The sequence below is a fragment of the Staurois parvus genome, unplaced genomic scaffold (assembly GCF_062004578.1).
Source record: "Staurois parvus isolate SC_StPar_1 unplaced genomic scaffold, SC_StPar_1.0 ptg000648l, whole genome shotgun sequence".
NCBI classification, from domain to species: domain Eukaryota; kingdom Metazoa; phylum Chordata; class Amphibia; order Anura; family Ranidae; genus Staurois; species Staurois parvus.
This window is the reverse complement of record NW_028318444.1, coordinates 3,148,481-3,162,355: the sequence shown is the minus strand read 5'-3', so window position 1 is coordinate 3,162,355 and position 13,875 is coordinate 3,148,481. Positions and strand designations below refer to the sequence as shown.

At 38.9% G+C, this 13,875-nt stretch overlaps 1 protein-coding gene across 8 annotated transcripts in view; it reads left to right on the top strand.

Annotated features, from left to right (window-relative positions):
* The window catches only part of ACSL6 (acyl-CoA synthetase long chain family member 6), a 265,006-nt gene that overhangs the window by 215,229 nt on the left and 35,902 nt on the right, over positions 1-13,875 (top strand). For all 8 annotated transcript variants that reach the window (XM_089694072.1, XM_089694068.1, XM_089694067.1 and 5 more), the window contains one exon: positions 5,479-5,613. In XM_089694072.1, the coding sequence (XP_089550198.1) occupies positions 5,479-5,613 (135 nt within the window). The remainder of the gene's footprint in view (positions 1-5,478; positions 5,614-13,875) is intronic.

Below are 13,875 nucleotides of genomic sequence, written 5' to 3'. Positions count from 1 at the left end.
AAGTGAGATAAAAAATCACAGCAGCTAGCATACAAGGTAAACCTCAACCCCTTAAACTCAGAAAAAAACCTTGCCTGTATGTTTTTACATATATATACGTGATTTTGCACAGCCGTGCCGCGCTGTAGCAGTATTTCTGCTGTAAGGTGAAGGGGAAACAGTTATTACTTTGATAAATAAAACAGAGAGAACAGGAATACTATAAACAGTATGCTGAGCCTTCTTTAAAAAAAAACAAAAAAAAAACCAAAACACTTTTATTGAAGGGCTGTAACAATTTTACAAAAATTATTTCAGACCATCTCCCCAGACAAGAAATATCCCACACAGCAGAGACTTTACATTCATAACATTAATATTAATACAAGCAGTAGTGACATTAAGTCATGCATACATGAATTGGTAGCTTTTTGGCTTTGTAAAAGGCTGTCATTTCCCCTTGCTTGAAGAAAATAATATTTCATACTTTTTAGCTGCTGTTACAGTACACATAGCTAGTGATGCATACTTTTGGTTAAAAATCTCAGTTGGAAAAACTAGCTTTAATAATGTGATAACAATAACCTAGATACAACAATCTGAATGGATTGTTATGTGACGCAGGCACTCATTTCCCAAGAAATGTATTTAATTAAAGACAAGGGGGATCTGCAGAGCAACAAAACAACAGTGAAAAATCAGGTTTTTTTGTCTTTGTGCCTACTTTCCTCTTTCAAACAGCTTCTCTCATTCCATATCCTCTGCTGATTGGACAATGAATGAGCAGCAGTACATGTTATGAACAGGTTTAGGGGCTGACTGACCATTTGGAAACTCGGGCACTGCCCGAGGGCCCGGGGTCAGTAGGGGGCACCATAAGATGCCTCTGGTACCTTTTTCATAGGCTTTTTTGAGTTTGGGCAAGGACACAGGGGCCCCATGATCCCATATTGCCTGGGGGCCCCCGTGAGTTGTCAGTCTGTCCCTGAACAGGTTACCAATTTTATATTACCAGAAGTGTAAAACACAGTGCACTCTGGCTGGCTATCACTTCTACCCTGTCTACTAGGGTAAGCCTGTAGAATGGGGAGGTCTAATATAAAGACAAATTCAAGTACTTATATAAGCAGTATTTAAAAGCTCATTTAATGCTTCTTAATCAGTACATAACTAAATTAAAGGTTGCATATCTTAACATCCCAGGTCTGTCATAAACAAAGGACAAGGACAGTGAACAAATAAGATGATGGTAGGACTTACAGCTTGAATCCAGAATCTTGCAGCTCTGTATTCATTAATACATCAATACATGTATTTTATAAATACAAGCAGTGTAATTACCTGCATATGACCTAGTATCAGCCTCTTGCAGTCCCTGCACATCAGGGAAGTGTGAGAACAAGGAGTACAAGGAGCCAAACAGTTGTCCTGAGAAGAGGCAAGCTGATAAGAGAAAGCAGAGTTACAGTGGGATATGATCATCACTGTGTTGCTTCTCCTTTCACTGTCCAGTCACAGGGTGAATGGATCCAGGACAACCTGGGATAATAGAGCATGGGTTAAATGTTAGAAATTCTTTATAGACAGACACAGAGTTTACAGTACAATATATGCAGCTATAAGCTTATAAACACTGCCATCTACTGCTTAAAGACTATATCTCTACTGAACACTGATGTAGTTGTTGCACAAAATACATGAACATTGTATTCCAACACCCCCACTCAACAACTATTCTTTATAATACTCCCATTTCGGATCTCAGTTCTATAAATCTGTTTCTTGTAAGCATTAGATGTCATCTCTCTTTATCAGAAACTCTGATCCACTTTTTTTTCTTATGGGTTGGAAGCCTTTGCATCTCATTCCATGAATCTGGATTTGGTTTTAATCCTACACAAGCCGCATAGGACAGGCGTTTGGCTGGGATGCCTATTGCTTTTGGTGGATTTCCTGATTGAAGCCTCTGGTGGCCTGGTTTCTTGTTTTCTTCTTTTACAGTATTTGGATTGTCTGTGGCCATTTCTATTTCTGTGTCACTTTTTTCCTTATCTTAATGTGACACTGATGTAGAATTTCTTTCAGTTTGAAGCATTTGTGTTAGTTCATGAGATTTTTAACACACTAACGTTTCATCGACAATTACACTTCTACTGATGGTTACCTTGTTTGTCTTGGTGTAAAATTCTGTATCCTTTTTTAGATTCACTGTACCCCACAAATACACCTTCCTTTGCGGCAGCATCCTATTGCGTGCATTTTTCTTTTGGGTTGTGCACACGCTTTGCGTTGATTTTCCTGCTAGTTGATTTAGCATTTTTAGCATGCAGTCATACTTGCCTCCCCCAGCATGTGGGTGGCATATGTGCATCAAACACCATGGTTCTTACATTCTTACATAGAGTGTGGTTCATTCTTTCTGCAACCCTGTTTTGTTCTGGGCTGTATGGTACAATAATTTGAAATATTATGCCATGCTTTCTGAGAATTGCCTGTGTGTTATCACCTGTATATTCAGTTTCATTATCTGTGTGCAATACACTTGACATTTTGCCACATTTGTTGCTTACTTGAGCCAAATACTGTTAAGGTTTCTCTGGTACTTTACTTCTACCTGAAATAATCCTCTATATAAGTGATAAAACACCTCTTCCTACCTGGAGTCAATTTCTAAATTGGGCCACAAAGATCTGAATGAATTATGTCCAGAGGTTTTTTAGCTTTGCTGTTACTCTGCTTTGGAAAGGCATTTTGTGCCATTTTCCTTTTATACAGCTGGTGCATTTAATTTTTTGAATACGTGAACTAATTTTTATTCCACTTGCATAGTAATTGTCAGTTAACCACTTGCCATCCAGAGGATTTACCCCCCTTCCTAACAAGGTCATTTTATGCAATATGCATTACTTTAACTGACAATTTCGCGGTCATGCAATGCTGCACGCAAATAAAATGTGTTTTTTTTCCCACAAATAGAGCTTTCTTTTGGTGGTATGCGATTCCCTCTGTATTTTTTATTTTTTGCGCTATAAACAAAAAAAGACTGACCATTTTGAAAAAAAAAACTATGTTTTTGACTTTTTGCTATAAAACATTCAGTAAAAAATCTGATTTTGTCATAAATTTAGGCCAAAACGTATTCTGCTACTTGTCTTTGCTAAAAAAAAAAATCCATATACACGTAAATTAATCGGTCTACAAATGGCAAATTTTTTTATACTAGTAATGGCGGCAATCAGCGACTTATAGCGGGACTGTGGCGGGCATTCTGGACTCAGGGTGGGAACTGACTCACTGCAACTGACATCCTCAGTGACACTAATACAGCGATCAGTGCTAATAAAAAGCACTGACACAGTACTAATGACACTGGTCAGGAAGGGGTTAACATCAGGGGCGTATCTACCGCGAGGCAAACAAGGCGTTTGCCTAGCGCGGCAATTTTTAGGGGGGCGGCACCGCCCCCAGAAGAAGTGACCTTTTGAGAAGCAGCAGACAGAGCCATGCAGGGCCGCCATCAGAGATTTCCAAGACTGGTAGTTCTGGTTTGTCAGATTTGCAAATTAATGCTTTGTTGAAGCCCTGTTACTAGCTGTTCTCTTTTTGTTCTGTTGCAGTCTTCTTTCTGTTGCCGTATCATGTACTTTTTTTGCTGCAGCAGGCTATGAGTAGGCTATGCCTGGGCTCATATTCTGTGAAAAAATTTGTGTGTAGCATTACAGAACAGACAGTGCACAGTCCACATGTGTTTGTCTGCTTGCTTCATTGCAATCAGGAAATAGGAGACTTTATTTTTGAGAAAAGATGTAGAGTTTACAGTATCATAGATGTACCTACAAAAATATAAACACTGCCATCTACTTTTTGAAGAATAGATCTCTACTGAAAACTGATGTAGTTGTTGCAAAAAACACATGGACATTGTATTCCAACAATTAAATGATGCTGGCCATCAGACTAAGGGCAGATAATGAGAGAAAAAGTTTACTGTGGGGGAAATCTCCCTGGAATGAAGGTGAATATTGCAATATTTGCTATCTTTTAATAAACTATTCAGTTATATCTTGCTTTTGATGAGTTCATTTTGAAAGCCCAACTAATTTAAAAAATTGAACCCTTGAAGTGGGACCCAGTGAACTTTAAGACTTAAATGCTCAATATATCTAGGGGCACATGATTAGGGTGTAAATACCTTTATTTCTCGCTCCAGCAGGATCCCCTAGAGCGGGTGTCGGCAACCCGCGGCTCCAGAGCCGCATACGGCTCTTTTTCACCTTTGCTGCGGCTCCGGAGCACACTGCCCACCAGGTGACAGGCAATAGGGTTGCCGTAGCTCAGTGGTCGGCAAGCCGCGGCTCTTTACACATTTTAATGCCGCTCTTCTGTGTGCCGGGCGCCCGCTCCCCTCCCTCCTCTCGGGCGGCCGCCCCAAAAGTCAGGACTCTGCAGCTAGCCCAGCAATGGGCAAACTACGGCCCGGCGGACATTTTAATCCGGCCCGCGGAGCGTGGCAAACATTGGCTGTCAGGATGTAGGCGGGGCAGCGTGACGAACTCCTCTCCTCTCACAGTCCGCCCTGAAGACCGGAATGGCGCGGGAACACGGCGAGAGGAACGCGCGGAGCAAAGGTAAGTGAATTGACACAATATGGGGAATGAATTACTATAGGGGGGATGAATTACTATAGGGGGGATGAATTACTATATGGGGGATGAATTACTATATGGGGGATGAATTACTATGGGGGATGAATTACTATATGGGGGATGAATTACTATATGGGGGATGAATTACTATGGGGGATGAATTACTATATGGGGGATGAATTACTATATGGGGGATGAATTACTATGGGGGATGAATTACTATATGGGGGATAAATTACTATATGGGGGATGTATTTTCAGTTTTAAAAATGTGGCTCTCAAAATAAATTTCAATTGTGGTTTTGGCGAGATTTGGCTCAGTTGAAAAAAAAGGTTGCTCACCACTGCCCTAGAGCCTGTTCTGTAAGCTGCAACCAGCTCCAGTCGCATTCCATCCTCTCCAGTGTACAATACAGGGTTAACGTCCCTGTATTGTAAATGATGACGTTGAGGCTCGGCTGACAGACCAAAGCTTTGGGCAAAGCAGGAGAGTGCCAGAGCTAGCTGAAGTAGAGAGACAAGTGACAGAGCCTCTTCATCTCTCCCCTAGAAATAATGAGCATTTTAAAAAAATTCCTAACTACTACTTTCATAACAACAAAAGTGTTTTGCCTTCTTCTTTGGATACTTAAAACAAAACTGTAAGTCTAATTGAAAAACACATTACTTTTGCTCACCATATTTTGTTGATTGGGTTTTTTGTTGTATATTGCAATAAGGTTATCATAACTATATATTTACTATAAAAAATATATTTATTCAATATAATGTACATGGAAAGTAATCATCACTGCATCTGCTTAGTGTTTTTGTGTTTGTGTCTAGAAATGTCTTTCCTTTCACTCTGTGCTAGATCTTTAGTCAAGCAGATACACCCATTAAGCGATGGATTCTTGAATTTGCATCTCGACGGAAAGAAGCTGAAGTGAGAAGAGGGGTCATTCGAAATAATAGTATATGGGACAGGCTGCTTTTCAATAAAGTACAGGTAGGAAGGAGCAACTTTGTTACATGAATACATAAAATGTGCAATATAAAATATTATTTATGTAATGATATGAGAGGTCTGGATGAGCAGTTTTGATAGTATATTGTATGTTAGTATGTTTGAACATCTAAATTTAATAGGAAAATACACTATATTGCCAAAAAAATTGGGATACCTGCCTTTACACGCACATGAACTTTAATGGCATCCCAGTCTTAGTCCATAGGGTTCAATATTGAGTTGGCCCACCCTTTGCAGCTACAACAGCTTCAACTCTTCTGGTAAGGCTGTCCACAAGGTTTAGGAGTGTGTCTATGGGAATATTTGACCATTCTTCCAGAAGCGCATTTGTGAGGTCAGGCACTGATGTCAGACAAGAAGGCCTGGCCCTCAGTGTCCGCTCTAATTGATCCCAAAGGGTTGAGGTCAGGTCTCTGTGCAGACCAGTCAAGTTCCTCCACCCCAAACTCGCTCATCCATGTCTTTATGAACCTTGTTTTGTGCACTGGTGCACAGTCATGTTGGAACAGGAAGGGACCAACCCCAAACTCTTCCCACAAAGTTGGGAGCATGAAATTGTCCAAAATGTCTTGGTATGCTGACGCCTTAAGAGTTCCCTTCACTGGAACTAAGGGTCCAAGCCCAACCCCTGAAAAACAACCCCACACCATAATCTCCTCCCCCACCACCACCAAACTTTACACTTGGCACAATGCAGTCCGGCAAGTACCGTTCTCTTGCCAACCGCCAAACGCAGACACGTCCATTGAATTGCCAGACAGAGAAGCATGATTCGTCACTCCAGAGAACACGTCTCCACTGCTCCAGAGTCCAGTAGTGGTGTGCTTTATACCACTGCATTCAATGCTTTGCATTGCACTTGGTGCTGTAAAGCTTGGATGCAGCTGCTCGGCCATGGAAACCCATTCCATGAAGCTCTTTATGCACTGTTCTTGTGCTAATCTGAGACCACACGAAGTTTGGAGGTGTTTAGCTATTGGCTCACTGTGTGCTTCAGCATGCGCTGACCCCGCTCTGTAATTTTACGTGGTCTACCACTTCATGGCTGAGTTGCTGTTGTTCCCAATTACTTCTGCTTTGTTATAATGCCACTAACAGTTAGACCATGGAATATTTAGTAGCAAGTAAGTATCACAGATGGACTTATTCCACAGGTGGCAACCTATAACAGTACCACACTTGAATTCACTGAGCTCCTGAAAGTGACCCATTCTTTCACAAATGTATGTAGTCGGCATGCCTAGGTGCTTGAATTTATACATCTGAGGCCATGGAGGTGATTGGAACACCTGAATCCAATAATTTGGAGGGGCCTCCCAATACTTTTGGCAATATAGTGTATATATTTTATGCATCAGGCAATATGCATAAAACAACAACTATCTACACTGGGTCTTTCTGCCAGGAGATGACAGAAAAATCAAGCATAAAAAAATGCTAGCTGGTGCATAATTATGCTTATTTATGCACGTTTACAACGTATGGCATTTAGACACGCATTAGCTTTAAGTCATTCAACTGGCCAGGATATTCATTTATTCTAGCCACTGGAATACATTTACGTGCATATGCATGTGTTCTTGTATGTTTAAGCAAGAACACATATAAATCATGCTCAAAAGCTCCGCTCCGAACACAGCTTTGGGCCACTTTTTTATGCCTTTTAAACTATGCTTTTAAAATACAGATCTAAATGCCCAGTGTACATGGCCACATAAACCAACATTGAATTGCGTTTAAAGTCATAAAAGAAAATTGCTGGATGCCCATAAAAAGCCTTAATGCTGCTAATTACAAACTACAATGATGGAACAAATAAGCTGTGCTCTGGTTGAACCATGGTGAGCCCTGGAGTGACTTAGATTTTGGCTATGGCAGACTTTCCTCTAAGTCTGTTCTCTTCCAGTTCTGACAGATCGATGTTTGCTGTGACTGTTCCATTGCCCCTTTGTCATCTTCTCCAACATTTCTTCCAGACCAGAGTTTTCTTACACTGGAAATCGGGCAGCCACTGATGATGTAAATCCTGTGCATGCTTGCTGCAGTTACCTTATTCTCGCATTCCATTCTCACCATTTTACTGACATCATATGTTCCACAGGCAGGGTACACCAAAAAAAAACTATTCCAGGAGAAAGGAGTGTTTTGGCAGAAGAGACATACAAAAGCTTTGCTTACTTTAACAGCAAGAAGTGTCAGCACAAACTGTATATTAGTTAGCATCTGATATTGCAGGTTGAAAACCATTTTTAAATAACAGAGGAAACCAATATATGAAATAAGTTGAGTTTCACCTGGAAGGGATAAGCTATTGTTTAGTTTAATGTATCTGTGCACTTGAAAATTGTAAAATAATTTTCAGTGAACTAGGGGCATTAATAAGGGTGTTTATAAAGCAAAGATGGTTAACAAGAAAGACAAAAGTCATTGGTTGCTTACAGATACGTATAAATCTGTGTCTTGCTCAACAACCTTATTGCTAAGTCCATACACAGTTGATGGAGGTTCTGTGATAGGATATAATCATGCCAATTACAGCAATTTCTTTCCCTTGATACTGACCTGCTCACGTGCTCACATTCAGCAGAGCTTATCTCATCACAAACAATATCCCACTGGCTGTAAATTTCCAGTCTGCCCTAGGATATCTTCGGAAGATGTTGAAGCCCAGTTGGGAATTTGTCATTTGCCATTGCCAAAGGTGAAGACATGTTAGCTATCTAATGCCAATCAAATAGCTTTAATGTTGCTTTTATCATCTATTCATTTTGTACTCAGTGCTTATCTGTGAGCATTTTAGTTTGTACTTCATGTAACCTTAAAGCAGAATTTACCAAACACATATCTTTTACAGAATGTTTTACTTTAGTCATTGGAGTTTTTGTGTGTTCTCTGTATACAATGGGGTTTGTTCACTAAATTACACTGTTCAACAAATTTTTATTTTTTGCCAGTTTTGGAAACAAAAGGATCCATTTCTTAATGAATTTCACATTCTGAGTTCAAATATAACAATGAAATTTGTCAATTGGCTCTAGTTTTTCTGTAAACGGAACGTTTTCTACTATAGGCGTAATGACTACATAATGCACAATAATTATATAGATAGATGTCTTTCCACAAATATAAAGCAAGTGATATTGACTACATAACAAAGCCTAAATGGCATAATATATTGCATAGGATTACCAAGAAAAATTATAGCCATAAGCTAAATTGAATCATTTTAATACTTAGGATTCTCACTAGTTTTGTCTTCAGTTTGTGTCGGTTTTGCTTCTCTTGGCTTTTCTCTTGTATTCGAGGAAAGGGCTATCTCTTACAACTGCACGTGACTACACGCTTCAGGTTCTTCCTCACTTGACTCAACCACAAAGGATTCTGGTGCTTTAGGAATTGGTAGCCCCTCTCCATGAGGAACTGGACGTATTGCCAATGGAATATTTGGATAGTGCACAGATAACTTTTTCTTCTTATTTAGCCCTTTTACAATTGGAGGCACCATACAAAAGTAACAATTACTAACATGATCTGTTGGCTCTCTCCAAATCATTGGCACAGCGAAAGGCATAGATGCCTTTTTTCCATTCAACCATTGCTCCAGTGCCGTCCCACAAGAATTGCAGCATATATGTGGTGCCCAGCTCTTGTCCTGGTCTCCTATCTTGCAGCCAAAATACAAGTTGTAGGCTTTCTTAATCATTCCTGTTATCCTCCTTTTTTGTGAGATAAAAGTTATTTCACCGCAGATATAGCAGAAATTATCTGCTTTATTCACACAAGTTCGAGGCATTACTGAGTAGCCTATATAAGCATAAAACGAAATGTAAAGATGCTGTCGAATTACAATCAGCTACAGATACTGCAGCTTTTATGCAGCGAAGTGATGCAATTAAAGGCTAATATTGCATCATCTCAGTATACATGCAATTTTCTATTGGTCACCAGTATCAATTGCGCAATATGCAGCTGAAGTTGCATCATAATTTTGAATGGCTTACGTCATTAGATGGGTGAATATATCATGGAAACTAGAGCCAATCAACATTTTTTAGGGTCATTTTCGTTTTCAGCACCCCAAAATTATGTAAGATTAGCTAATTTTATGCCCAAAACTTTTTACCTGTTGAACAGTGTTAGTAGAGCAAGTGGTTGTAAAGGCTGAAGGGCTGACAGTTTCTTACCGCCATGCATTCTATGCATGATGGTAAAAAACCTTCTGTGTGCAGCTCCCCCCCCCCCCCCCCCAACCCTCCCTAATACTCACCTGAGCCTAATCTCGGTCTAGCGATTTGCAGGAGAGCAGCTGCTCCCCCGGGTCTCTGCCTCCTCCTTGGCCTAGAAATAGCAGTGGGAGCCATTGGCTCTCATTGCTGTCAATCACAGCCAGTGAGGAGGGAATGGGGGGTGGGGTCAAGCTGCACTCTGCTGTGTCTTATGGACGTACAGAGCGGGACTTGGGAGCGAGCATACATCAGCGCCCCTATAGAAAGTGGCTTGCTATGGGGGCACTGCTCAGGAGGGAGAAGACAGAAGCATTAGTGGGGGACCCAAGAAAAGGAGGATCGTGACTGAAATATGCAAAACCACTTCACAGAGCAGGTAAGTATAACATGTTTGTAATTTAAAAAAAATCAAAAACAGACCTTTAATATCACTTTAATTTTTTATGTAAATATTCAATTATTTTCTAGTTAATGAGGTAAAAGTGAAAATTTACTTTGCAAAGATTACACAAGAAAAATGTAAAAGACTAGATTTTTGCTTACATGTTATTGGTTGAAGTCAACACAACTTAATCTTTTCCATAAAGCTAAGCGAATTTCCTTTTTTGCACTGTAAATTTTCACTTAGCTAATGAATGAGGTGAAGTTGTTCTGACTTCAGTAATCCAGTCACATGCAGGTAAAAATCCTGTTATTTAAATCTTCCTTTCACATGATTGAGTAGTATTCTTTGCAAACAACACTTTTGTATAATTAATCTGGTCTATGTTTCTTTTTTATATAACCACCTGCTGCTGTATCGATACCACTGGGTATATACAGAACTCTTACAGGTTTATACAGCAATAAGGGTACAAATCAACAGTTAATAAAAAAAAAAAATATATATATATATATATATATATATATATTTATAGTGGGGCAAAAAAGTATTTAGTCAGCCACCAATTGTGCAAGTTCTCCCACTTAAAAAGATGAGAGAGGCCTGTAATTGGCATCATAGGTAGACCTCAACTATGAGAGACAAAATGAGAAAACAAATCCAGACAATCACATTGGCTGATTTGGAAAGAATTTATTTGCATATTATGGTGGAAAATAAGTATTTGGTCAATATCAAAAGTTCATCTCAATACTTTGTTATATATCCTTTGTTGGCAATGACAGAGGTCAAACGTTACTTAACCATGCGTAATGAACTCTCAAAGTTCCCTTTGACCCTTTATCACATCCAAACAAAAGACACTTGTGTGCATTTAAAGCAATCCCTACTTGAAAAACTGGCAATAGACCATCAAAAGAAGAAACGACAAACCAAACCCCAGATACAGTATCTATTTTATGCTGTTTATCAATATATCTGTGTGGTCTTTACAGTGTGTGTTGCCTCTTTACCTTCCATATATAATGACCCCACATAAACAAATTTGTAATCAATGACATGCAAAATAAAGTGCAGACTAAACTGCCTAAAACAATTGGAAATGACACAACACTAATTTATTTAAATAGGCTTATAATAGTTAAAAAGTTATTATTAAAGTTACAGGACAGTGAATAAAATAGTGTGGTCAAGTTAAGGAAACCTATAATAACAGAAATATGTATACTGTCATTGCAGTCCTCGATTGTTTAACTTTTTCTCAATAAAATTATTAACAATGTAGAAATACATTTAAAATAACATATGTACTAATATTGAGTAAAATTAGATATATGATATAAAGGCCTGTAAGGGTGCATTTTTATTAATGTACAATGGCTATTGATAGAACCAATGACTCACTAGCATCCTAAGACTATGTATGCCATCTAAGTGTCCTTTTGGATCAAGGGGCATATCCTGCATTGTCAGTGCCTCTCCGTAGTAGTTCAGTCATCATAGAATTCATGATTCCTTTGAGTGGTTTTCAGTAAGTTTTGTGTACCAGAATCAAGTCGTGCAAATGAAACCAACCATGTGAATGTATCTTACTCACAGGGGCTCTCAGTATTCCAATAAGCCATTAGAACAAAATTTAATTTGCTGGATGATAAATAGAGTTCAGGCTGCACTGTACCAAACCTTATCAAACCATATATCGATTCCGTCAGGTGGCATTTTGCAAACTGTTTACCTTTTTAAATTTTGTTACCACTTACAGATTTCAATTTGTCGCTTAAGTCTTTTTTAAATCATTTGCCAGCACATTTTGTCCTTCATTTCCATTACTCAATGATGCGATTAATAATTAAAGATTATGCTGTATCACCAGTCGCATTCCCTAGAAATGAGGATGGCTTATTAATGGAAACATGCCATGAAAAATTTAGAACGTACTATGCCTCAGAAGAGAAATGATTTCCAGTTACCTAAGTATACCTGTAATATAACATTACTACCCTAAGATGAACAGATCAGCCACCATCCAAGTTGTATCCTGAGTTGTATACAATATCAGAAAGACCATTAAAATACAAATCTGTTAGATAGGTAAAGAACAGGCTTTGTAAATTTGTGAACCCCAGCAATCTGCCATTTAGCATTTCCCTTGAAAATCTAGATTCCTTGAAGTATATGCAAACCCAATAACTAAAATCTGATCTAAGCTTTGACACGTTAACATGTTAGCCACTTGAGTCCCCAGGCCTACTTCTTCCTAACTCCCCTTGAGCCCCAGAGTGTTTTTTTTTTTTCTCATTTCAGATGATGTCTTGATTTCACACATTATATCTTTTAGGTTTTATAGTCTACCCTAAGATAGTATACATCATTTTTTGTGGACAGATAGGGATTTAATTTGGTAGCAAATTTGGATACATACAGTACTGTTCAAATGACTTGGGCAGTTGTGAAACAATGCTGTAAATGAGAATGCTTTCACAAATAGAAGTGTTCATAATTTATTTTTTATCAACTAATGATATAGAAAGTAAATGAACAGAAGAGAAATTCAAATCAAAGCAATATTTGGTGTGACCACCCTTTGCCTTTAAAATAGCGTCAATTCTAATTCTTTTAGGTACACTTGCATACAGTTTTTGAAGGAACTTGGCAGGTAGGTTATTCCAAAAAACCTGGAGAACCAAATAAAGATCTTCCATGGATGTAGGCTGCCTCAAATCCTTCTGTCTCTTCATGTAATCCTAAACAGACTCCGTGATATTGAGATCAGGGCTCTTTGGGGGCCAAACCATCACTTCCAGGACTTCCTTTGTTCTTCTTTATAATGAAGATAGTTTTTAATGACATTGGCTGTACGTTTGAGGTTGTTGTCCTGCTGCAGAATAAATATGGGGCCAATCGCACACCTCTCTGATGGTATGGCATGATGGATAAGTATCTACCTGTATCTCTCAGCATTGAGGACACCATTAATCCTAACCAAATCTTCAACTCCATTTGAAGAAGCACAAGCCCCAAACTTGCAAAGAAACTCCACCATGCTGTTGCCTACAGAATCTCTTTATTGTACAGCTTTTTGGCCACAATTGAAGACCATCTCTGCCCAGACCTTTTCCATACACTAGATGGCTGTAGCTGGGTCCCACTGGTTTCCACCAGTTCTCTGCTGCTGGCATTGCTGGACATCTGTCCAAGGGAATTAAACATGAAATTTCCTTGGCCGACCGCTGCATCTACAGTCCTCAATGTTGCCCGTTTATTTGTGATTCTTCAAAAGAGCTTGATGAATTGAATTGATGCTGGCCTAAAGCCAAAGGGTAGTCACACCAAATATTGATTTGATTTAGATATTTCTTCTGTTTTATGTTTGTAAATTGATAAACTTAAACTATTAAAATATATACTGCTCATAAAAATTAAAGGAACACTTTTTAATCAGAGTATAGCATCAAGTCAAATAAACTCCTGGGATATTGATCTGGTCAGTTAAGTAGCAGAGAGGGTTGTTAATCAGTTTCAGCTGCTTTGGTGTTAATGAAATTAACAACAGGTGCACTAGATGGGCAACAATTATACAACCCCCAAAGCAGGAATGGTTTTACAGGTGGAGGTCACTGACATTTTTTTCTC